This window comes from Eptesicus fuscus, chromosome 11, assembly GCF_027574615.1.
Source record: "Eptesicus fuscus isolate TK198812 chromosome 11, DD_ASM_mEF_20220401, whole genome shotgun sequence".
Classification (NCBI taxonomy): Eukaryota; Metazoa; Chordata; class Mammalia; order Chiroptera; family Vespertilionidae; genus Eptesicus; species Eptesicus fuscus.
Window position 1 is genome coordinate 22,640,917 of NC_072483.1, and position 27,396 is coordinate 22,668,312.

A 27,396-nucleotide genomic window follows, 5' to 3' on the forward strand; every position below is an offset into this window, starting at 1 on the left:
GGATTTCCCTCTCCCTTGTTAATAAAAGACTATATTCCTTTAAGTTTCAATATTCTTCTCCTCATATCCTGGAAAAATAAAATTATGACAGCAAATAGAGAAGACTGCCATCATTACAACACAAGAAAATCTGGACTCTGCTGTGGTACTGATGCTACTCAATTGAAAGAGGGTTGAATCCAAGAGATGTGCAGAAAAACGATTAAAATATGGAGAAAGAGGGGAACAAAGAACTGGAGAAGTCAAAGATAAATTGAGATTGTGATCCTAAAGACCAGAAGAAAATTGGAACCATTGAGATAACTATGGAATATTGAGGGCAAAAAGAAAGTGTACATTTTAGCCAACTAATTTGATGTGACTTGATTATATCTGGTGAAATGAATCGGATAGTAAGAAAGCGATAATAGCTATTGATGTAAAGTCCACAGTAATCAGATTTGAGGTGATAACAGAAGTCCTCAGAGTGAGAAGGAGTTCTCCAAGAGGCATCTGAGAATTAAGGTTTGGTCAGTGGACATAATGTACCAGTAGGTGGTAATTATAAGAGAAAATAAAAAGGAATGCTATAATGTTCTTTCCAATGATACTGGAAACATGCTGGAATATTGCAAGGGAGCTGCCTAGCAAAGAGCAAAGAAACAAATACTTTAGAAAAAAGTGTTTAATAATATATGTATTTGTGTTAAAGAGGGAAGATGTAAGGAACTGAAAAAATTAAGTATTGGGATATCTAAGAAAAATAAGATTTATAGTTAAATAACATAAAAACAGTAATTATGAAAATCATTACATCCTACCTAATAAAACAGTAATATGCAAATTGACTGCACCTTTGCTACTCCCAAGCCACGCCCACCAGCCAAGACATGCCCACCAGCCAATCAGAGCGAGTATGCAAATAAATCCGACCAAGATGGCGGTTAATTTGCATACATAGGCACCCTGAGCTGACCCCCTGCGATGGATTGCAGGGAGCTGGGGTCCACTCTGGCACCAGACCAAAAGCCTCCGCCAGAGGCTTTTGGCCTGGAGCAGGAGCAGACACCCAGCTCCCCGCTTTCTATCCATGGTGGGCGTGGTGAGCAGACCCCCTGCCATCAAAAGTGGGGAGCTGGGTGTCTGCTCTGCCATCGAAAGCGGAAAGCTGGGTGTCCGGCTGAGGCTTTTGGCCTGGTGCACAAGCGAACCTGCCGGAGGCTTTTGGCCTGGTGCACAAGTGGACCCCCTGCCATCGAAAGCAGAAAGCTGGGTGTCTGCTCTTCCATCGAATGCGGAAAGCTGGGTGTCCGGTGGAGGCTTTTGGCCTGGTGCACAAGCGGACCCCCTGCCATCGAAAGCGGAAAGCTGGGTGTCTGCTCTGCCATCGAAAGCGGAAAGCTGGGTGTCCGGCGGAGGCTTTTGGCCTGGTGCACAAGCGAACCTGCCGGAGGCTTTGGCCTGGTGCACGAGTGGACCCCCTGCCATCGATTGCAGGGAGCTGGGGGTTTCTTCGGCCTGGGACACCAGCGGACCCCCTGTGATTGATCACCTGGGAAGGGAGCTGGGGGTCTGCTTTCGGCCTGGGCAGGAGCAGACCCCCTGCGATTGATTGTAGGGAGCTGGGGGTCCGCTCCTGCCCAAGAGGCTTTCAGTCTGGGCAGGCCTGGGCAGGGGCTGAGCCAGTGATCAGAGGGAGCTGGAGGGGCCTGCCCAGGCCTAAAGCTTCTGCCAGAGGCTTTAGGCCTGGGCAGGGCCCAGCCCTCGATTGGTGTGAACTATAGAGGAAACACCTTTTCTGACTGCACATTGGCTAAGCTTCCTGTATGCCACTGGTAATATTCTTAGTAACTTGGGTAATAAGAATCCAAAAAGGTGATCTATGGTTTTTCCACCACACTTCTGGAGAAAAAAATGAAGGTCCGCTGCTGGAAGGCTAAGAAATGTCATATCCTGCCTTAGCCGGTTTGACTCAGTGGATAATGCCTCAGCCTGCAGACAGCAGGGTCTGGGTTTGGTTGCAGGCTCCTCCCTGGCCGGGGCCCAGATCAGGGCTCATGAAGGAGGCAACCAATCAAAGTGTTTCTCTCTGTCTTTCCCTTTCTCTTCCACATTCTCTAAAAGTCAATGGAAACATACCCTCAGATGAGGATAAAAAATAAATAAAGAAATCCATATCCTATGAAAGACACATCTTTAAAATGCCTAAAGGAAGTTGTCATTTTTTCTTGGTGAAGGGACTGAAGTCTGTGTTGATGAAAACACCTTGGTGGCTGTGGTGACTGGCAGTGGCTGCAGCAGCAGGGTGATGGGGCTGGTGCCTTCCCTTGACCAGCCCGGTTGCCTCCCACAAAGGGAGGCCAGACTGCGGCTTAGGTACGCTCCCTGTGGGGCGCGGGCCTAAGCCGTCAGTAGGACATCCCCTGAGGGCTCCCAGTATGTGAGAGGGGGCAGGTTGGGCTGAGGGACCCCCAACCCCCAGTGCACGAATTTCGTGCACCGGGCCTCTAGTTTAATAAATTGTTAGGTGTGAACTTAGAAAAAAAATGAATTAAGTTCAGCAGTTCAGAAAATAACAGATGTTATAGAAATTAGGAAGAAAAAAATTACAGAAGAAAATATGAAAGAAAAAAAGAGGAAAATTCAAAAGGAAAAATTAATGTGGCATTATGGTTCTAATTGAAGCAAAAAATGTTGTATTACTCTTTATTTCTGAATAACAAAGAGAATAAGCACAGGTGTTGCATTGAATAGGAAAAACACATTTTAAAAACCAGGACTCAACTTAAGAATTATGGAAATAAGAAAGAGAAGAGCAAGAAAACGGAAACATATCTATGAAGTTCTATAATTAATAGTCTATTCATTTTTATTGAACTATGAATCTGGGATAGAATTTTTTTTTAAATGAAGTAAATAAAATACAGAATAAATCTTTTTTATATAAAAATTAATTTCAATTCTTAAAAAAACCTGTTATCTGTAATAATATAATTGCTGACAATGGTATTTTGTACACTATATGCTTCAGAAAGGGATAAATTACCAGCAGGCTAAATTCTTCATGTAAGAAAAGCCTCATATTATCTTTAAAATGTAAAATATAAGCAGGTAAATTTTATTGCTTTGCAGTACTGTTTTTTTTTGTTTTTTTTGTTTTGTTTTTTTTTACAAATTGAAGGTTAATGGCTACTCAGTTAAGCAAGTCTATTGGCATCATTTTTCCAACAGCATTTGTTTACTTCATATTTCTGTGTCACATTTTGGTAATTCTTGCAATATTTCAAACTGTTTAATTATTATTATACTAGAGGCCCGGTGCATGAAAATTCATGCACTGGAGTGGGTTCCCTCAGCCCGGCTTGCCCCCTCTCACAGTCCAGGAGCCTTCAAGGGTGGGAGGTGACCTGGCGATCAGGGGAAGGCAATGCCCCCATCACACCTCTGCTGCTGCCACTGCCAGCAGTGCAAGCCTCGGCCGGCCCTGGTTACCTGAGCCTCGGGTTGCCCTGGGTGGCTGGGCAGCTGCCATCCAAGGCTTGCCTGTGCCTTGGGCTGACCCTGAGTGGCTTGGGGGCTGAGGGGACTTGGGGACTCTGGAGGCAGGCAGGCCTGGCCTTCCTGCATGCCTGCCGCCCTGGGGGGTTGAGAGGACTGGGTGCCACTATTTTGTGGCTGTGGGCGCCTCCGTCTTTGCGAAGGTGTGAGAGTCAATTAGCATATTCCCTCTTTATTAGATAGGATTTGTTATGGTGATCTGTGATCTATGACCTTCATGTTACTACTGTAACTGTCTTGGTGCACCATGAACTTGCACTCATATAAAATAGATAAGTTAATGGATAAATGGTGTGTGTATCCTGACTACTCCATTGACTGGCCATTCCCACCACCCTCCCTCTCCTAGGGCCAATGTACTCTCTGAGACACAACAATATTAAAATTAAGTCAATTATCAATCCTAAAATGGCCTGTAAGTGTTCAAGTGAAGAGTCAAATATTTCTCACTTACATCAAAAGCTAGAAATGAATGAGTTTAGCAACAGAGGCATGAAAAAGTCTAAAAGCCTGTGCACCAGGTAGCCACACTGTGAATGCAAAAGAAAAGTTCTTGAAGAAAATAAGAAGTGCTACTCAAGTGAACACACCAATGTTAAGTAACAGCCTTAGTGTGTGTGTGTGTGTGTGTGTGTGTGTGTGTGTGTGTGAGTGTGTGTGTACACACACACACACACACACACACACCATTTGGTGGTCTGGATGGAAGGTCAAACAGCCACAATACCCCTAAGCCAAAACCTTCAATTGAGGAAGCTGCAGAAGAAAAGTTTGAAGCTTGGTTGGTTTGTAAAGTTTAAAGAAAGAAGCTTTCTCTATAATCTAAAGTGCAAAGCTAAAGCAGCAAGTGCTGCTATAGAGGATGCAGAAAGTTATCCGGAAGATCTAGCTAAAGTAATCAATGAAGGTGGCTACCTTAAACCACAGGTTTTCAATGTAGATGAAATAGCCTTATTTTGGAAGAATAAGATGCCATTTAAGACTTCCATAGCTAGAGAGGAGAAGTCAGTCCCTGGCTTCAAAGTTTCAAAGGATCAGCTGACTCTCTTGTTCAGGGCTAATGCAGCTGGTGACTTAAAGTTGAAGCCGGTTCACATTTACCATTTCAAAAACCTAAGGCCCTTAAGAACAATGCTAACCTACTCAACCTGTGCTCTATAAATAAAACAACAAAGCCTGGATGACAGCAAATATGTTTACACATGGTTTACTGAATATTTTAAGTCCACTGCTGAGACCTACTGCTCTGGAAAAATGATTCCTTATAAAATAGTACTGTTCCTTGAACATGCACCTGGTCACTGTGGAGCTCTGATGGAGATGTACAATGAGATTAATGTTGTTTTCATGCTTGCTAACACAGCATCCATTCTGCAGCCCATGAATGAAAGAGTAATTTTGACTTTAAAGTCATATTATTTCAGAAATACATTTTGTAAGGCTATAGCTGCCATCGACTGTGAATCCTCTGATGGATCTGGGTAAAGTAAATTGAAAACCTTCTGGAAAGAAGTCACCGATCTAGATGCCATTAAGAACCTTAGTGATTCATGGAAAGAGGAGGAAATATCAGCATTAATTAGTGCTGGAAAAAGTTGATTCCAACCCTAATGGATGACTTTCAGGGGCTCAAGACTTTAGTGGAGGAAGTAACTTCAGATGTGGTGGAAATAGTGAGAGAACTAGGATGAGAAGTGGGGCCTCACGATGTGACCAAGTTGCTGCAATCCCATGATAAACTTTCACAGATGAGGAGTTCATTCTTATGAATGAACCAAGAAAGTAGTTTCTTGAGATGAAATCTACTCTTTATGAAGACTAAAGTAAAGATTGTTGAAATTACAATACAGGTCTTAGAGTATTGTATAAACTTAGTTGACAAAGCAGTGCCAGTGTGTAAAAGGACTGACTCCAATTTTGAAAGAGGTTCTACTGTAGGTAAAATGCTATTATTAACAGTGTCACATGCTACAGAGAAATTGTTTGGGACAGAAAGAGTCAGCCAACTTTATTGCTGTCTTACTTTAAGAAATTGCCACAGCCACCCAAACCTTTAGCAATCACCATCCTGACTAGTCAGAAGCCATCAACATCCAGGCAAAAAGATTATGACGCTTGAAGGTTCAGGTAATGGTTAGTATTCTTTAGCAATAAAGTACTTTTTAAGTCAATGTATGTACAGTATATTACTTTATACACATAATACTATTTCACACTTAATAAACTACAATAGAGTAAAAACATAATTTATATATATACATATATATGTGTATATATACATATGTGTGTGTGTATATACATATACATATACATATACATATACATATACATATACATATATATATATATACTAGAAACCAAAAACTTCACAATTCATTTATTGTGATATTAGCTTTATTGCAATAGTTTGGGAACACATATCTCCAATGTAAGCCTACATAATTTTGCTTTCCTCTTAAATTATAAACAAAGCCAGATGTGAAATATAACTACCTTAACAGTGAGAAATCCTATGGTACTCTTAGAATTTCATTTTGAGCTGGGTGTAGAAGGGGTCAAATCCATCAGAAAAATTATCTTTGCACCTGGCCACATATATTCAAATGTTAAATTACTCTAATATTGAACATGAGTGTTATTGATTTCACAGAGTACAAAACCACCATGTCAATCATTCTGTCATTTGTATCCAAAAGACAATTAATGATTCTATTCTCATGTAAAATATGGTTATAAATATGTCTGAGATAAAAACTTGATATATTTCCCCTACTCCAAACATTCATATAAATTAGATAACTACTAACATTATAACAAATTATCTTTTTTTCCAGTTCCTCATGATAATTATTTTGTCATATAAATATTTGCTTATTTTAGGCCTCTAAAAACCCAAATTTTAATGGCCATAAGAAAATAACCACAAAATATTTGAAATAAAACAAAATAATTTAATATTCTCTGAAAAAATATAGTATTTTTATTGAATATTATTTTTCCAGAACTAAACTGGATATTATGTAAAATATAAGTGAAAACATCTATAACTTAATTTCTGACTTTTAGATGATTATTATTTCACTGGAGAGATCATAAATAAAGAAACATAATAGACAGAAATAGAAAAGATAAAGTACAAAATAAAATTAGATAGCAAATTTAAAATGTGATTACATATTCATGGAAAAGGATAAATTAGTACACAGCAATAATATTTGGAAGAAGACTCCATTAAAGAAGAAAGATTTTAGCTAGTAGGTCTTACAGCATATCAGGATTTTCAGAGATGAAGAGGGAAAAATACAATCTAAGTAGAAGAGGCAAAATTTAAAATGTTTATAATGTATAGATTCTCAGCAGTCTGATGAAGTCTGTGTAATGCTTATCAGAAAGTTTTAAAGAGTATAAAAATAATTTAGAAAGTAAAAAAAAAAACAACAGTACACATTTATATAAGAATCATACATTGAAATGCAACTTTGAACATTGAACAATAAACACTCTTGTAGTAACCTATGTGCTTTTTTATTAATGTATTCAATAACAAAATCAAGCAGTGGGTCTAATGACTCCTATTATTGAAATAGCTGTAGTTTTCAAAGCTTGAACATAAGTGACATTTTGAGATATAGAAACTTTAACATGATACAAATATGTCTATTACTTCTATTGGAGATGCAATAAGAATTGCTGATAGTAATTGGTCTGTGTCATACATTCACAATTGGAAGAAATGTTAACTTTCAGTGAGAGGGTAAAGAAAATAAAGGTGTGATATTTTCCCCAACAAAGTTCATGTTCCCCTTCAATTCTATTCATGGACCACTAAGTGTCCTGCAGATGCAGACTACAAATCTGCAAAGACAGTAGGACGCCATCATTCACTAAGCACCTAATGGGTGTGGGGCACAGTAACCAGTGTTTCATGCTATTCTTGCAACATGCTATAGAGGAGATATTGATATTTAAAAGATGAGAAAACCGAGTCTCAAGGAGTTTTATGTAACCTGTCTGGAGTCACATACATAATGAATGACAAACTCCATAGCCTTCTTATGCTTTTCCCACTGAGAAATATGACCTAAACAATCAGCACAGTGTTTTGAATGGGAGTTATAAGATGAAAACAGCCAGAACAAGGAGTTGTTTTCGGGAGTGCTAGGAATACAGTTAGAAGTGTGGGAAAGGACCAGACTTTAGATTCTAAAAAGAATGTAAAGAGAAATAAAAGTAAAAGCTTTGGAGCATACAAAAGTTAAGTTCCTGGGGGGGGGGGGTAATGATAAAAACAGTATCTAAGGGAAAAATAATCTGATGAATTATAATTGTAGAGATTACTGTAACATTTCCTGTCCAAAAGATTCTACTTATGCCTTAGCTAAAATTAAATGAAGCCTTTTGCTAATTTTCTGAAGCTGTCTTTAGATTTTTTTCTTAAGATCTATTCTTAAATATAGAAAGATACACAATACACAGAAACATAAAAGCACTTGCTATTGTTAAATATAGCAAAACACACATCTACTTACCAACACTTGTGCAACTTTCACCGTCTACATCCAGCTTCCACCCTTCATAGCATGAGCACTTGACTGTGTGCTTGTGCTGCTCACACACTTGACTGCACTTTAGGTGATTGCTACAATAATCCACAATCTCGCACGTTTTATTGTCTTTGTGGAGTTGAAGTCCTTCAGGGCAGGAGCAGACAATTCCTCTTCCAGGAACAACAGAACAGTGGTTGCTACAGCCTCCGTTGTTCAGAGAACATTCATCTATAAGAGAAGAGATTTTAGAGCATTATCCGTTGTTTTGATCAATTAAATACTAATCTTTGAACTCATTTCCCTGAGGCTGAAAATAGAGAGAGAATATAATAAATAAAAGACAGCCTTTTCAGATTTCTTTTTCAGGAGTTGGGCTAGGAATGATGAAATAATTCGTCCAATGACCAAATGTAATTCTGTATGATAGGAATTGAGAATGAAAGATTTTCATTTCTGTAAAACTTTGGAGTACACTTGGTTGTACCCACAATGGTAAATGGGTTCAATATTTCTATTATTAGTAGAGTAATTGTGGTGAGCCTTTTATCGGTTACTCAAAATCAGTTGTTGAGGTCTTCCAAAAGGGATGCATATATATACATTGATGATCTGAACATTTGACTTATCTTGATGTTTATAAGTAAACAGGCATATGCATATATATGCATAATATCCACATACCTTTTTCTGCATCTATAGTCTGATTTATAATGATAATGCAAATGAAGAATGGATTAATTTCCCCTTTACAGGCTGCAGCCATTTATTTTTAATTTAGGTAAATTGTATGATATATATATATATATATGTATATATATATATATATATCTGCTGTTATGATCCTGGCTGGAATAATGAGCAACTAGTATTAACTGCATGAATAATATAACTGGTTTATAAAGAAAGAGAATATTCTTTTACAGTATTTATAATATCTAATATATTAATGTATCATTAATATATATATATATATATATTAATGTATCACTTTACTCCATCATAAAATTGCAGGCTCCCTGAGGGTATACAATATATGTGCTCTGTTTACCAGTGCATATGAAATAGTTAGCACTGTCCCTAGCATGATGTAAGCAGTTAAAAATACTTATTGAATTAAAAAAAATTAGAATTGTCCTAAGACACACACAGAACTGCTTTAAAAAGAGTAACTACTTGTCCAATTGGGAAAATGACAAGTTGGAATACTTATCCCTTGGAAAAAAAAACAGTTAATTATTTTGCAAGCACATTAATTGCAAAAATATATTTCACATTACTATTCACTATTAAATAAATAGCAATAAGGACAACAAAAACTTTTTTTATTTAAAATATTTTTGAGCACTTTTCAAAGGCTGTTTAATTAGAAGTTGTATTTTGAGACAAGCTAAATTAGAATGTTGTTCAATAAGTTGCAGTTAGATATACTTACATACCTCAAATATTTCCTGTTATCCATTGAAATTTATCCAGTTTAAAATTAGGCTGAAATGTAAGGTTTTCAAAAAAATATTTTCCACACTTCTTAAACTTCCATATGGGCCAACTTTTCTTTATATCAATTGTTACCATATAAGAAGTGACAGTAGTAAGAAAAGAAAATGATAATATTAACTATTTTCTTTAAGAATGAAATTCAATTTTGGCATTATTTTAGGGGGAAAAATCAATTCATTTCTTGGTTCCTCCAAATGTGTTTGTTCACTCATCATCATAATAATTTCAAAACAGCAGTCATTTCAAAGTATTTGCCCCCTTTTAGTTCCACTGACATTCTTTTTTATTAATTCTTTATTGTTTAAAGTATTACGAGTCTCCTTTTTCCCCCCATTGACCTCTCCCCACCACTTCCTCCCCCAAGCACAAGACCTCACCCCCCCCCACTACTATCTGACATTGTTTTTCAATAGAATTACTTCAAAGAAATGTCACTGTACCCAGCAGGTGGGGGAAAAAGTTACAGCCCTGTTGGCATAGCTCACTGGTTGAATATAGAGGTCACGGTTCAATTCCAGGTCAGGGTACATGTCTGAGCTGTGGCTCAATCCCCAGTGTGGGGTGTGCAGGAGGCAGTCAATGATTCTCTCCCCTCATTGATGCTTCTATCTCTCTCTCCCTCTCCCTTCTTCTCCGAAATCAATAAAAATGTATTTGTTAAAAAAGTTACAATGCTTTCAGCTTATTTCAAATATGACTGTTCTCTTAGTCCTGAAGTGTCTCCTCCTGACACTATCTGAGGAATTAAGTCACAGATTTAGGATAAACAAAAAAATTCACGTTGAAATATAAAACTAAATATGGAAATTTAATGCTAATATTTGAATGGCTAGTCCCTTGTCCATTCTTCCTTAACCCTATACCTGTCATTTTTTTTTTTTTAATGATTATCTGACAAAGGTTCCTCTGAGCTCTCTTGTCAACTGGTCCCCAACCTTGGCCTATAAAAATTGCAAACTCTAGGCACAAATAATTTCATTCTCCACTCCTGCCTGCCCTGTTCCACACAATAAGAGATTCAACAAATACTGGAAAAGTTTCTAACAGCTTAAGGCTGCATTCTTAGAATGACTCTGCCCCTCACCAATCCCCCCTTTTAAAGTGCCAGTCCCAGAAAGCTCAACCCTGCCAGGAGAATTTACTCTTTGTTCCAGCCAAAACCTGGTGATAAGCACAGGTCCCTGAACCTCCTCTTAGAGTGGTTACTTTAGAAAGCTTGCAATTACAAATACTACTTTCTCTACACCTTTTTATATTTTTTTTAGATGTAAATCTTCTATCACTCAAAACTGTCTTCTCAAAAATTTGAGAGTAGTCTCTGTCAAATGCAAACATGCAAAGAGATAACCATCTTACTCTTGCTCTAACTGGCTCCAATGGTCCCAATCATAAAGACTTGAGAAGTTTGTTTCTTCTCTGGGGTTAGTACCTTCTCTGGTAATTTTACAACCAGTTTCCTTGTAGCCTCTCTACTCTGTAATTCTTTGAAATATTTGAGTGAGGCTCCTCCTCTGATGAAAAAATGGCTAGACAGCAAAAAGTGATTTTCAGTCTTGAAGTAAACAAATGAATTCAGAAAAAGCAGGGTGGTAGAGATCACCAATGAACTTGCATGCATGTAAGCATAACCAATAGACACAGAAAATTGGAGGGTAAAGGCCTAGGCTCTGGGGCAGTGGCAACCTGGGAGAAGTCAATGGGGGCAAAGAGGGGCATCTAATACTTTCAACAATAAAAATTTTAGAAGAAATTGTTTTCCCAATTCAGAGTTCAGCAGGAAAAAAACTCTAATTTCTTTCAACATCCATAGTGCCTCAGGTATTATTATCATGATTTCATGATAGAGATCCTCATCTCCATTTTTGTTTTGAGGAAACTGACATTTCAAAAAATTAAGCCACCTGTCTAGGTTACTTAATTGAACTATAACACATAATTTTTAAAAAAGCACATAATTTAAACTTTTCAAAGTCTAAACTTTCTCTAAAGTTACACACTTTTAATTTTAATTTTTAGTTTCCTTCATTCAGAATCACTCTTATAACTTCCTGAGCAAGCCTCAGATATTGTCATGCAAGAGATATTCCTATCCACTAAACTGCTCCATCAAGGAGAAGAATCTAGGAGAAATAGGAGTGAATAGATAAACTAATCTGCTATCTTTGATTAGTATTTTTTATTGTTTTCTAATTTAGGTTTTATGGGAGGTATTTTGGTTTGAATCTTCTTGTTTAAATTTTAGCATCACTGACTGAGACTATTGCATTGACTACTTCAAGATTATTTTATAGAATCACAAACTCTTTTGAAGAAATATATTTTATTACATAAATTAAAAAACAACAACAGTATTCTTTTGTAATACTTACTGTGCTATTAATGCTCAATTCAGATCAAAAGATAACTTCAGGCTTCAATGCAGTTGTCTTTCCTACATTCAATTGGGCAGCTTCACCCTTTTCTCACAGCCTCATATTCTTCCTACCAGTCCATAAACTCTTCTTCATTATTCTACTAATTTCACCATCAATATTACCTAAAATATATCTTTTAAAGACCTCCTTGCTAAATATCTGATCTCCCCACAAAGAAGAAAATATAGTTTTCTTTATGTATGCCAGTTGACATAACAAGATAGCTAATCAAAAATAACTTTATTTTATGTATTTATTTATATTTATCTTTATTGTTGAAAGTATTACAGATGTCCCCCATTTTTTAGCCCACTGACTCTCTGCATCCCTCCCCCCCGCAACAGGCCTTCACCACACTATTGCTAGAAAGGATTTGGAGAAAAGGGAATGCTCATGCACTGCTAGTGGGAATGCAAAATGGAGCAGCCACTATGGAAAACAGTGTTGAGTTTCCTCAGAAAATTAAATATGGAACTGCCATTTAACTCAGTGATCCCACTTCTAAGAATCTATCCTAAGAATGGTAAAACACCAATTAGAAATGTATGCACCAATGTATGCACCCATATGTTCATAGCAGCACTATTTACAATAGCTAAGATCTAGAAACAGCCCAAGTGCCCATCAGTAGATGAGTGAATTAAAAAGCTGTGGTACATTTACACCACAGAATACTATGCAGCAATGAAAAAGAAGGATCTCTTACACTTTGAGACAGCATGGAGGGACCTGGAGATTGTTATGCTAAGCGAAGTAAGCCAGTCAGAGAAAGAAAAGTATCACATGATCTCACTTATATGTGGAATCTAATGGACAAAATAAAGTGCAAACAAAGTAGATCCAGAGACATGGAACAGACTGATGAAACTCAGAGGGAAAAGGGGAGTGGTGTGGGAAAAGATTAACCAAATAACTTCTATGAATACATGCGTAACTCAAAAGTTAAGCTCAAAAGCTATTGGGTAGAAATCATCATTTTAGCTAACTAAAGCACACTAAAGAAAGTTATTGTATGAGGACTAATAGCTAATGTAAAATATATATATATATACATTAGTAATATTCAGTTGGTCTTACAATCCAGACTCTTCCTTTCTTCTTTCTAAGTATGTTTCTATTTTCATGACTAGAAGGCATGACAAAATCCATTGGGTGGCAGTAAACTCCATTCCATGGATCACTAATAGCAAGATTCTCCTATTCTGAGTGACTCGCTGACAAAAAATAATCAGTTCCATTGTGGCAGCAGCATTGACCATGCAGAGATCTAAATGATGAGCACAGCTATACAACTGTTAAGTGAGTTAAACATAGGCTACACTCTTCTGCTTTATTTTCAGAAATTTCTAATCATATTTTTGAAATTGTTATAGACTTAACATGGTTGTAAAAAAGGTAGATAGGGTTCAGTGCTAAACCTTTCATTTTTAAATTGAATGAATGGAAAGAGTGACTGTTAACTATAATCAGTATCAACAGGTGAACTAAAAGGCTCTAGTGTTCAGAAAGAAGCAAATGCAGTGAAAAGTGCAATACCACAGAGGTCGCCTTCATCAGACCCATCCAGACAGTCCCTTCTCCCATTGCAGAGCTTCTCTGGCTGCAGGCAGACTGAAGTGTCGTTAGCACAAGGGTACTTGGGTGGCCCACACAAGAAACTGTCACAGTCATCTTCATCGGACTGATCTTCACAGTCGATATCTCCATCACATACCCATGCTTTGTTGATGCATCTCCCTTAAGAAAATAGAAAGAGTATGCATTTAATGTTTTGTAATAAAGTCACTGTAATAATGAGTGGTCATCACTATCTTCAATCAGAGCCAGAACTACTTGCCATTAGCAACAAACCTATTTGCTGATAGCTTCACAGTTTATTTTCATGACATTTCAATGGTTCTTGTCCTGGATCTTAAAGTGGCTCTTAGTGTTAAATCCTTGATATCTTATTTAGTTTCAAGTTATGGGTCTACCTTATTTAAATAATCCTATGATGAATTGAAAGTTTAATTAGAGTCTTTAAAGGTATATTTGTATATAAGTGCCTCTACAAACTTTAAATTTAGGTAAATGCTAGTGTCTTTTGGAATTCTAAAATTCTAATTATTTTTGCAGGAGAAATGTCCTTCTATTGACATTTATAACCTCAACATCTAAACTCCTCACACCCAGACTTATGTACATGCCCTTTCATAAAAGAATATAAAGTATTATTAAATATATTCATAGTTAAGGAATAATACAGATCAGATTTATGGAAATGGGTATTTATTGACTTTGAGAAAAAAAAAAGTGATTACTATTTAGCCAGCATGTTTCAAAGTAACAATGTGAAGTGCATAGAAAACAATGGTCATTGTCTAGGTAACTCTTTTATCACTGCAAATTATTCCTCATTTCCATATTGTTTGCATTTTTCTTCTAAGTTATTATTTTTCTGGATTATCCACAGTTAAGGTGTCATTTGAATAAAATAATATACCATAAGATAAATACTAGTTAATGACTAAATACATATCAGTATCTCATAAAATGACTGGGGCAAACAAAAGAAAATGAAATATATTAGAATGTATATGTCCAAGAGTCCTCTATAAATGTCTTCTTCAATCTTACAGGCTGCTAAATTTTAAGTAAAATACTGATGAAAAGATGTTTCACTTATAGAAATATATTAATAATATTTCATACTATTATAAGTCAAATAAGAACAAAACACAAATGATCAATCCCATAATTAATATAAATTCATTTGATAATATTAAACATTATTAATCTAAATAATCTTAAAATGGATACTTCACAAATAATAAATGTGATATAAATGGAGAAACAACTTACGCTCTTGCATCCACATTATAAATAAAACAAATAATATTATTTTATATCATTCTGGAAATATGATCTAATGGAGCAATTAGGAAATACAAAAAAATGAGGTGTACAATTAGAAAAGAGTATCACTACCTGTGGTTAATATAATAATGTAATTACAAAATCAATAAAAATTAAATAAGGACTATAAGAAACTAAGAATTCCAAAAATAGGTAGGCAGTTTTAAAATTTATACAAAAATTAATAAATTTCATATATACAAAATATAGTAAAAGAAACAAACAATTTAAAAAATCTGCTATAAAACAAAGTATAACTACCCAAAATACTGTAGAATTTGCATTAAAGAAAATTTAAACACCTACAAAAAATTCCAAAAGAAGCATCACATAAAGATATAGTTTGGTCTTAAAGAAGATTTATCACTGTAAAAATATTATTTTCCCAAAGTTAATATGATTCCAAATACAATAGTAACAATACTATTAAAATCCTAACAGATTATCATAAAATTAAGAAAATGAAACTGAAAATATCTTTTAGTCAAAAAAATGCAAAAGATTAATGAATAAAAACTGGATATGGGAAATATTTAGCAGTATTTTGAAGAAGCAGTAGTTAAAATATTTCAGAACAGAGTATCAATAAACATATCAATAAACAGCATAGAGACACAAAAATCCTCATCTATACTAATGAAAGGGTAATATGCTAATTAGACCAGATATCTTCTGGACATCCATCTGGATGTTCTTCTGGATAAAGCCACAGTGGCGGGGGCTGAGGCAAAGGTGGTTAGGGGTGACCAGGCCAGCAAGGGAGGACAGTTAGGGGCATCCTGGCCAGCAGGGGAGGGCAGTTAGGGGCAACCAGGCCAGCAGGGGAGGGCAGTTGGGGGTGACCAAACAGGCAGGAAGAGTGGTTAGGGGCTATCAGGCAGGCAGGCAGATGAACGATTAGGAGCCAGTGGTCCTGGATTAAAAGGGGTATGTCCAACTGCCAGTTTAGGCCCGATCCTGACCAGCAGTCGGACATCCCCCAAGGGGTCCCAGAATGGAGAGGGTGCAGGCTGGGCTGAGGGACCCCCCCCCACAATGCATGAATTTTGTGCAACAGGCCTCTAGTCCTATTTAATAAAAGCCTAATATGCTAAGTGTCCAGTCGTCTAGTCGGCTGTTCAACCAATCAAAGTGTAAAATGTTAATGATATGCTAAGGCCGCTCAACTGCTCACTATGACATGCACTGACCACCAGGGGGCAGATGCTCCGACTGGTAGGTTAGCTTTCTGCTGGGGTCTAGCTGATCAGGACTGAGTGAGATGGGCCAGACAAGCCCTGGAGCCCTCCCGCGGTCCCTCCCTGGCTGGCCAACCTCCTGCATCCCTCACCAGCCCTGATCATGCACCATTGGGGTCGCTCAGCCTGGCCTGCACCCTCTCACAATCCTGGACCTTTTTGGGAATGTTGGAGAGCCAGTTTCAGCCCGCTCCCGCAGGCCGGGCTGAGGAACCACACTAGTGCATGAATTTGTGCACCAGGCCTCTACTTTATGTATATGGTTTTAATATATAAAATTACAATTCAAAATACTAGGAAAATTAATTACAAAGATAATGACATTAGAATCATGGATTAGCCATCTGGAGGAAAAAAAGTAGAGCTGAGTCTTCACTTGATTATTATACCAATATAAATTCAAGATAGATTAAAGAGGCATTTTAAATTAACAATGATAAACACAAAAATATTCTAGACTAAAATAGACACTAAAACAATAACTTAAAATGGTCATTACACAATCCCAGAAAACATAAAAGACAAATGATAAACTTGATTTTATTAATATTTTTATTATACATTGAAACAATAAAATCCATATATAGATAATCTGAATATCAGAAAAAAATACTATATTTAAGAAAAGGGCATATTTTTAAAAAATAAATTGGCTCTTACAAATCAATAAGATAAAGATCAATAACTCAACACAAGTGAAAGAGTCAGAATAAATTAATAATGGCTTATAAATACAAGCTTTTCAAAATATCTTTCAATTAAAAAATAAAACAGCAATTTGATACCATTTTTTCTCTTTCAGACTGATTAAGACCCAAAAGTTAGGCAAAAAAATACACACATACACAGATTTGAGAAAGGTTTAAATAATAGCCAAATTTTAAGGGGACTGAAAATTAAGTAATCTCTCTGTAGACATTATTATGAATTCTAGCAAAGAAAAATGCATCAACTCTCAACCACAGTAATTATATTATTTTATTTTTAAATTAATATGTTTGCCCAAATTCATAAAGATGCATATATAAGGTATGCATTGCTGCTTTGTATATATTAGTAAAAGAATAGTAACAACTTAAATTATAATTTTCAAGAGTGGTAACATCAATTACAATGCATCCATATACTGAAATTATATGCTTGAGAGAAAAAGAATGAGATGATTCTGCATAAATTAATATAAAACAATCTCTAAAAAATCTAAATAAGAAAAGCCATAAAGTTGAATGTATGGTAGGCTTTCTTATATGTTAAAAGAGATTTGTCTGTTTACCAGTATTCATCACTACCTTTTCATTCAGATAGCATTATAAATACATGGCTAAGCTCCTTGATATTTAAATTCTTTCTGGAGGGCTACACTGATAATAGTTAAAAATTAATCCCTCTAGTTAGGAAGACTTCGGGTACTGGAAACCTGGAGTAGGAGGCAGAGAGATTTTTCATTGAATCCTTTTGTGCTATTTTATTTTCCTTCTCCCATACTTAACATAAGTTATCCCCCAAAATACTCGCTCATTTTAAAAAGACAAAGATAAAATGTATTCATAAGTGAAATAAAATCTGATAGTTTCTACAGATATATTATAAAAATTCAATATTGAGGTTTCTCTGTGCCTTTCACTTTCCTAAGGACTTTAGGAAATATAAGAGTCATAACATCAAGTCCCTGTCATCTAGGACTTTATAATCTAGTTAGCAAGAGAAGATCAATGCTTAATATATAACTGTAGTCTAAAATATGACATCATGTACTTAAGTATTAAATTATAAGGAGTCATTTGCAAGTATAACAGAGTGAAGGGGGAGTTCAAGAATAATATAGTAATTTTCATTCTTAGTTTGGTAACTCAAGAAACAACTTCTTATTTTTCCCCAGACATCAGTTATCCATCATGACATTTTAACCACTGACTTCGGAGTGGTCTTAGAATTGTTTCAATAAACTCATCCATAAATCATTATCAATCTTTTAAGGTCAGAATAGCAGTAATACCTGTTTGCCATCCTTAACCTAAATGCTGCCTGAAAAGGGGTTTATTCAAATGACTAATAACTTTAACATAGGTTGTATTAGCAGATATATGAATACATATGAATATACAGTTTAGATAAAATATATGTTTAAACAGCTCCTGTGTCCCAATGATTTTTCAAGGTTTGCTTGAAGTGTCACTGCTTCTCTAATTTATTTTTTGTTAGATTTTAATTTTTATAAAAATATAGATAAGAGGGTGCACCAGGTATATATAATAAGTTTAATTACATTTCTAATTCATGACCATTAATTGGGTAAAACCCCCAAAGCAAATGACCTTAGTAAATATACTTAAATAATGTTGATTTTTACTTGATTCATATCAAAACAAATCCTTACATAGTCAAGTCTTTGGCCTTAACATCTTGAAAAAGTAATTATTATAGATTTCCTTGTTTTAGGTCCCTCATTTATAAATAAGAAACTTGAGACTTATGTTAAAGTATTATTATCAAAATAAAGATTAGTAATATTAAAATGTGTTATACAAATTGTAAATATACAATATTTAAAAACCAATATTAAAAATATATTTTTTAAATGTGCACAAATAAGTTCAAATAGCCAAGTATTTCACTTTGTCTTTACTAATTCTTCTTTATAAAAACATTACATGCTAAAAATAATACTAGGTGTTTATATCAAGTAGAGTTCTATATAATCTATACTAAAAAAAAGGGTAATATGCAAATTGGTCAGGACACCCTAACAACTGAACAGCAGGCTATGTGGGGCAAAAAAGCTGGCAGGAGGGTTAGTGAGGGACGACTAAACTACTGAACAAGCAGGCTGCGTGGGGTGACAAAGCCAGCAGGGGTTTAGTGAGGGATGACCAAACGACTGAACAGCAGGCTGTGTGGGGCGACCAGGCCAGCACAGGGGAGGCAGTGAGGGGCAACCAGGCTGGCAGGGGGGACAGTTGGGGGCAACCAGGCTGGCAGAGGGGGGAAGTTGGAGGCAACCAGGCTGGCGGGGTGGGGGGGCAGTAAGGGGAAACCAGGCCAATGAGGGGGCAGTTAGGGACGACCAGGCGGCAGACAGAGGTGGCTAGGGGTGATCCAGCAGTTATGAACCAGCAGTCCTAGATTGTGAGAGGGATGTCTAACTGCTGGTTTAGACCTGATCCCCGGGATTGGGCCTAAACAGGCAGTTGACCATCCCCCGAGGGGTCCCATATTGGAGAGGGTGCAAGCTAAGCTGAGGGGACTCCCCTCCACCCCTGTGCACGAATTTCATGCACTGGGCCTCTATTAGTTTCTGATTTATTTATAATGAGGTTTTCAACCTGATAACTATATGTATAAAACCCTTATGGGAACTGTAGTGTTGTTCTTTGAGAAAGAGAATAAGAATAGCCAAGTGACAACAGCATAAACAACAAACAGAATTAACAAAAATAAGCATGTTGGTTTCATGACAGCTAGAACTATTGCATGTACACACATACACACACACACACACACACAAAAGACATTATCAGGATTATTTTGATTTGTGTCACCTTAAAATATAGAGTTTAGTTAAAAAGCCACCACCACAACAACTACAGGACAACTGAGTTTCAAGGTATCCTTAGAAAATGCGCTGCTTTCCCAAAATACATTTATATGATCTCTTTAATAGTTTATCTTTTCTCTATAAAACTGTGTGGCTATTAAAAATAATAGAGTTATCATTTATAAATTGCTTGACTTGCTTTATCTTAAAAGACAACACAGGGTATAACAGAATAACTTCTCTTCTGGAATATGACTAGCAGTTAATATTTAAAATCCTATCTAATAAAAGAGTAATATGCAAATTGACCATACCTCCACTATACCCACAAGCCATGCCCACCAGCCAATCAGGAGCAAGTATGCAAATTAACCCAACCAAGATGGCTGTGGCCACACAGAGAGCAGGAGGCTTGGGTTTCCCTGGCGATGGAGGAAGCCTAGATTTCCACCTGCCCTGGTGGGCCCAGGCCTCTGCTGAAGGCTACTATGTTTCAATTATAGAAGATAAATAAATCCCAACAAAAATGGCGGCAGCCATGAAGCTGAAGAGAGCAGGAGGCTTGAGTTGCCCCTCACAATGGAGGAAACCAAGTTTTCCGCAGCCCTGGCCTGCCTTGGCCTCCGCTACAAAGTTTTAATTATAGAAGATAAATAAATCCCAACAAAAATGACTGCTGCCATGGAGCGAGCATGAGGCTTGGCTCTACTCAAGTCTTCAAAGTTTCAATTACAGAAGATAAATAAATCCCAATAAAAATGGCTGTGGCTACAGAGCGAGCAGGAGGCTTGGCTCTGCTCAAGGCTACAAAGTTTCAATTATAGAAGATAAATAAATCCCAGATACTAGGGCCTCCACTTGGGTCACTGGGGGGTGTGGCCAGCCTGCAAACCACCACAGGTCCCTCTGCCAGGCCACCCCACGCCCCAAGGGAACCCCCACCCTGATCCGGGACACCCTTCAGGGAAAACCAGCCGGCCCCCACCCATGCACCAGACCTCTATCCTATCTAATCCTAATAAAAGAATAATATGCAAATTGACCATCACTCCAACACACAAGATGGCTGCCCCCATGTGGACACAAGATGGCTGCCACAAGATGGCCAGTAGGGGAGGGCAGTTGGGAGGGACCAGGCCTGCAAGGGAGGGCAGTTGTGGGTGATCAGGTCAGCAGGGAAGGGAAGTTAGGGGTGACCAGGTTAGCAGAGGAGGGAAGTTGGGGGTGACCGGGCCTGCAGGGAAGGGCAGTTAGGGGTGACCAGGCCTGCAGGGGAGGACAGTTAGGGGTAACCAGGCCTGCAGGGGAGGGTAGTTAGGGGCAAAAAGGCTGGCAGGGGAGCAGTTAGACATCAATCAGGCTGGCAGGGGAGTGGTTAGGGGTTGATCAGGCTGGCAGGCAGAAGCAGTTAGGGGCAATCAGGAAGGCAGACTAGCAGTTGGGAGCCAGCCGTCCTGGATTGTGAGGGGGATGTCCAACTGCCCCTTTAGGCCTGATCCTACCATGATAGGGCCTAAACGGGCAGTCGGACATCCCTCTAGGGGTCCCAGATTGGAGAGGGTGCAAACGGCTGAGGGACACACACCCTCATGCAAGAATTTCATGCACTGGGCCTCTAGTATGGGTATATAGAGAAATAAATCTTTGCGAAAATTCTAATGAATTTACTCAATAATATATTTATAATGTCTTTTAAAATAATGGCCTTTAAATTGCAAGCTTTTAATTTTTACATTACTAAACTTTAAAGCCACATACATATTTCTTTAATAATGTTGGGCTTCAATTTAATTCAGTAAATATTTATTGAATATGATGTGCTTGCCTAGTTTACTAAGAATGTGGAAAGAAATAAAAAATTCCTGACCCTATGGAGCAATTAGTCTAGTAGTGAAAAACATTGTAATATTGAGCATATAAAAATAATACAAGTCATATAATTATCACAGCGTGCTATGTAATTTCACAGAGGTAGAAAGTATGTGTGATTGGAAGGTTGAGATAAAATTTATTGAGATGTTATTTGGAAAGGGGTTTTAAACAGTGGCTGTAAATATCACATATGAGCATGAGAAATAAAAGTATTATATATAGAAAGCTGTCTTCTGTGTGCCATTTTAACATTCAAATCTATACCCTCTTGGGGGGCACAAGTAAAGCAAAAAGAGAGAGAAAAACGACAGTTTAATAGCATGATGATTGATCCTGTTACTCAATGGAAATGTGTCAGGGCATTGATGGTGGAAGTAAATCAACTCTTCCTTAATGTGTTGCTCTTGCATTTCTGAGTGGATCCACTATAAACTTATATTTTGTACATTTATGCTTTATCTTATGCTAAACATTATTTTATTAATAATGTAGTTGTAAGTACAAATTTAATCAGGACCATATACAAAGAGGCATGTATACTGAGTTTTATGGATGATTTTCTATAGTAAATTTGAACATAGGCAGTTTTAGCTTTATGTGCTGAATCTAACCCATACATAAAATGTAACCCCTATGTAAATTTATAAAGATAGGAAACAGCCATACTTGTTCCAGAAGCAATAATAAGGCAGTTTTGGGGCCATAGTTTATAAAATGCTGATTACTAATTCAAGAAGGGCCCTTAAATGTTATGGACAATGGATAACCATTGAAAGGTTTTGAGAAGGTATGATTCAGGTTATAGCTTATGAAGTAAGAGAAAGCCAAAGTTGTGTGTATAATGGATTAAAGATAATAATTGCCAGGAGAAAATAGTAGGCCACACAATGGTCTTATTGTGAAACTAGTGGCCCAGTGCATGAAATTCGTGCACTGGGGTTCGGGGGTCCCTCAGCCCAACCTGCCCCCTCTCATTATGTGAGGTACATGCCTTTGATCAGAATCAAACCCAGACCCTGCTGTCTGCAGGCTGAGGCATTATCTACTGAGTCAAACCGGCTAGGGCAGGATATGACATTTCTTAGCCTTCTAGCAGTGAACCTTCATGTTTTTTCTCCATAAGTGTGGTGGAAAAACCCTAGATTACCTTTTTGGATTCTTATTACCCAAGTTACTAAGAATATTACCAGTGGCATACAGGAAGCTTAGCCAATGTGCAGTCAGAAAAGGTGTTTCCTCTATAGTTCACACCAATCGAGGGCTGGGCTATGCCCAGGCCTAAAGCTTTTGGCTGAAGCTTTAGGCCTGGGCAGGCCCCTCCAGCTCCCTCTGATCACCGGCTAAGCCCCTGCCCAGGACTGCCCAGACCGAAAGCCTTTTGGGCAGGAGCGGACCCCCAGCTCTCTGCAATCAATTGCAGGGTGTCCACTCCTGCCCAGGCCAAAAGCAGACCCCCAGCTCCATGCCCAGGTGATAGATTGCAGGGGTTCGCTCTTGCACCCGGCTGAAGCAACCCCCAGCTCCCTGCAATCGATTGCAGGGGGTCTGATTCAGTAAAAACCCCCAGCTCCCTGCGATCGATCACAGGGGTCCACTCCTGCACCAGGCTGAAGCAACCCCCAGCTCCCTGCAATCGATTGCAGGGGGTCCGCTCCTGCACCAGGCTGAAGCAACCCCCAGATCCCTGCGATCGATCGCAGGGGTTCTGCTCATGCACCAGGCCCAAGCAACCCCCAGCTCCCTGCGATCTGTCGCAGGGGGTCCGCTCAGGGCACCTATGTATGCAAATTAACCATCTTGGTTGGGTTAATTTGCATACTCGCCCTAATTCGCTGGTGGGCGTAGCGAAGGTGTGGTCAATTTGCATATTACTCTTTTATTAGGTAAGATAATGCAGGCTTAAACGTAGGCTTCTATATGTATAGAAAGAATGAAACGAGTGATGTTAGATAAATTGTAGAGGTAGCATTAGTAGAACTTGGAAAATGATTACAAGTTAGGCGTGTCAAAAGGTGCTTTCTGATTTAAATCCACATGTTTAGAGGATCGAATATGTTCCTAACAGAAATAAGAAATAAGGAAGAATTTCTGGCTTTGGGGAGAAAGAAGAATATTTGGCATAGGATTGAAAAAAATGGGTTTGAAACATAAGCCAATTTTCAGTGACAGAAATTTTGGAGATGTTTACCTGTAGGTAATAGCTGAAACTTTGGGAAGAGAAAAGTTTGTTATAGATACCTCGCAGAAAGATGAGAAAGAGCAAAACAAAACAAAACAAAAACTTAAGAGAAAAATCTACACAATGCCTGATACATATTATGTATTCAACAAATATTTTTAAATTATATAAAAGGAAGAGTCAGAGAAAGAAGGATAAATGATCATAAAACAAAACAAACAAAAAAGAAATCTAATTGGTAAGCAAATAAAGAGGACAATCCAATGTGAGACTTCATAAGAAGAAAAGGTTTCTGGACCATCAATAAATTTCCTGAAAAAGAAATAAATAAATTGGTCCCATTTACAATAACATCCTAAGCAAGAAATTGCACAGAAATAAAACTTAATAGATTTGAATGATTTCTACTTTGAAAACTATGAAACATTGATGACAGAAATCAAAGAAGACACAAATAAATAGAAAGGTATTCCATGTTCATAGTAGAAGAATTGATACTGTTAAAATGTCAATACTACCCAAAGACATCTGTAGTTTCAATGCAACCCCTAAAAAGATTCCAATAGCATACTTTACAGAAATAGAGAAAAAAAATTCCTAAAACGTATATGAAACTACAAAAGAACACAAAGAGCCCAAGAAATGCTAAGAATAAAGCAGAAGGTATTATACTTCTTGATCAAATTGTATGATAAAGCTGTGGTGATTAAAAGAATATTGAGCTGGCAGAAAAACAGGCCGATAGACCAATGGAACAGAACTGAGAGGCCTGAAATAAACCCAACCATATGTGGTCAACTTAGAGTTGACTAGGGAGCAAAGAATACTCAATGGGAAAAAGACATTCTCTTCAATAAATGGTTCTGTGGAAATTGAATATTCACATGTAAAAGAATGAAATTTGACTCTTATCTTACATCACTCAAAAACACACAATACAAACTATGTATTAAAGGCTTAAATGTAACATCTATAACCATAACACTCCTAGAAGAAAACATTAAAAAAAGCTCTTTGGCATGACTTTCTTGGAAATCACACCCAAAGCATAAAAAAATAAACAAGTTAGACTACATCAAATGAAAATATTTGCACAGCAAAAGAAATAATTAATAAATTAAAAACTCAACCTGTGGAATGGGAAAGCAATATTTGATAAGGAGTTAACATCCAAAATACACAGAGAACTCATACAACTCAATATTAAAACAATAAAAAACTAAGGACAACAAAGGACCTGAATAGGTTTTTCCAAAGAAGTTGTAGCAATTGCCAACAGGTACATGAAAAGATGCTCAGCATCACTAGTCATTAGGGACTTATAAATTAAAACAATAATGATATATCATATTACACCTGTTAGAATGGCCGTCACCAAAAAGACAAGAGATAACAAATGTTGGCTTGGATATGGAGAAGAGCGAACCCTTGTGCACTGTTGGTAGGATTGCAAATTTGGTACAGCCACTATGGAAAACAGCATGGAGGTTCCTCAAAAAATTAAAAAGAGAATTGTTATATGATCCATCGATTTCACTTCTGGGAATACATCCAAAGAATATAAAAAGGCTAACTCAAAAAGATATCTGTAACCTCACGTTCATAGTAGTATTATTTACAATAGCCAAGACATGGAATCAACTAAGGGTCCATCAGTGGCTAAACAAAGAAAATGATATATATACAAATATATATATATATTAGAATACTATTTAGCCATAAAAAATGGAGAAATCCTACCTTTTGCAATAACATGGACATTATGCTAAGTGTTTCAGTCAGAGAAAAAGAAAATACTAGAAGATCTCACTTATATATGGAATGTTTTAAAAATCCCACCAAATATATAGAAAAAGAGATCAGAGGTGAGAGGGTAATTATAGGAAAGTGGTCAAAATGTAAGAACTTCCAGTTATAATCCTATATAATAAAGAGGTAATAAGCAAATTGACCATCACACCCTCACAAGATGGCTGCCTATGACCAAGCTGGCAGAGGGGTTAGTGAGGGATGACCAAATTATTGAACAGCAGGCTGTGTGGGGCAACCAGGCCGGCAGGGGAGTTAGTGAGGGACGACCAAACGACTGAACAAGCAGGCTGCGTGGGGTGACCAGGCCAGCAGTGGATCTGTGAGGGGCGACCAGGCCAGAAGAGGGGGGAAGTTGGGGGCGACAGGCCAGCAGGGGCGGCAGTTGGGAGCGACGAGGCTGGCAGGGGGGAATAGTTAGGGGCGACCAGGCTGGTAGAGGGAGGCAGTTGGGGGCAACCAGGCTGGCATGGGGGGGGGCAGTTAGGGGCAATCAGGCTGGCACAGAGACAGTTAGGGATGACCAGGAAGGCAGGCGGCTGAGTGATTAGGAGCCAGCAGTCCAGGATTGTGAGAGGGTATCTGACTGCTGGTTTAGGGCCAATCCTGGGGATTAGAGAGGGTGCAGGCTGGGCTGAGGGGACCCATCCTCCCCCATGCATGAATTTCGTGCACTGGGCCTCTAGTAAGATTATAATGGCCTTTCGTCCAGAACCGCCATCTTCCAGTAATTCGCCAAAATGACTAACACAAAGGGAACGAGGAGAGGCACCCGCTATATGTTCTCTAGGCCTTTTAGAAAACAAGGAGTTGTTCCTTTGGCCACCCACATGCGAATCTACAAGAAAGATGATATTGTGGACATCAAGGGAATGGGCACTGTTCTAAAAGGAATGCCCACAAACATTACCACAGCAAAACTGGAAGAGTCTACAATGTCACCCAGCATGCAGTGGCATTGTTGTGAACAAGCAAGTCAAGGGCAAGATTCTTGCCAAGAGAATTAATGTACGTAGTGAGCATATTAATCACTCTAAGAGCCAAGATAGTTTCCTGAAATGTGTGAAGGAAAATGATTGGAAAAAGAAGGAAGCCAGAGAGAAAGGTACCTGGGGTTCCACTGAAGCATCAGCCTGCTCCACCCAGAGAAGCAAACTGTGTGAGAACCAATGGGAAGGAGCCTGAGCTGCTGGAACCCATTCCCTATGAATTCATGGCATGATAAGTGGGAAAAATAAAAAAGACTTCTGTGCTGATAAAAATATTTCTCTTAATTGAGTGGAAGTTTGGCATCCTTTCCCCCAAAGAATAATTAAAGAAAACTTTGTGTCACCCTAATTGGTTTGGCTCAGTGGATAGACCATCAGCCTGACAACCTAAGGGTCCCAGGTTCGATTCTAGTCAAGGGCACATGCCTGGGTTGTGGGCTTGATCCCCAGTAGGGGGAGTGCAGGAGGCAGCCAATCAATTAAAAAAAAAAAAGATTATAATGACTATAATTAAATTGCTGTATGATATATCGGAATGTTAAGAAAGTAGATTCTAAGAGTTCTCATAACAAGGAGATATCTCCTCTTTTTTAATTTTACCTGTATGAAAATATATTTTACAATATATGTACTCTCATGCTGTGTACCTTAAACTCATACAGTGATGTACAGAATTATTTATCAATACAACTGAACACAAAAGCCCTGTCTGATGTGGCTCTTGCACCCAAAGGCTGCCAGTTTGATTCCCAGTCAGGGCACATGCCTGGATTGCTGACTCGATCGATCTCCCATAGGTTGAGTGGAGGAGGCAGCTGATCAATGTTTCACTCACACTGATGTTTCTCTCTCCCTCTCTCTTCCTCTCTCTCTAAAAATCAATT

General features: G+C 37.8%; 1 protein-coding gene across 1 annotated transcript in view; it reads right to left on the reverse strand.

Moving 5' to 3' along the window:
• The window catches only part of LRP1B (LDL receptor related protein 1B), a 1,704,605-nt gene that overhangs the window by 615,162 nt on the left and 1,062,047 nt on the right, over nt 1–27,396 (reverse strand). Inside the window, exons 22-23 of the mRNA XM_054723549.1 lie at nt 13,532–13,732; nt 8,067–8,312 (exon numbers count right to left, since the gene is read on the reverse strand). Coding sequence (XP_054579524.1) covers nt 8,067–8,312; nt 13,532–13,732 — 447 coding nt within the window. The remainder of the gene's footprint in view (nt 1–8,066; nt 8,313–13,531; nt 13,733–27,396) is intronic.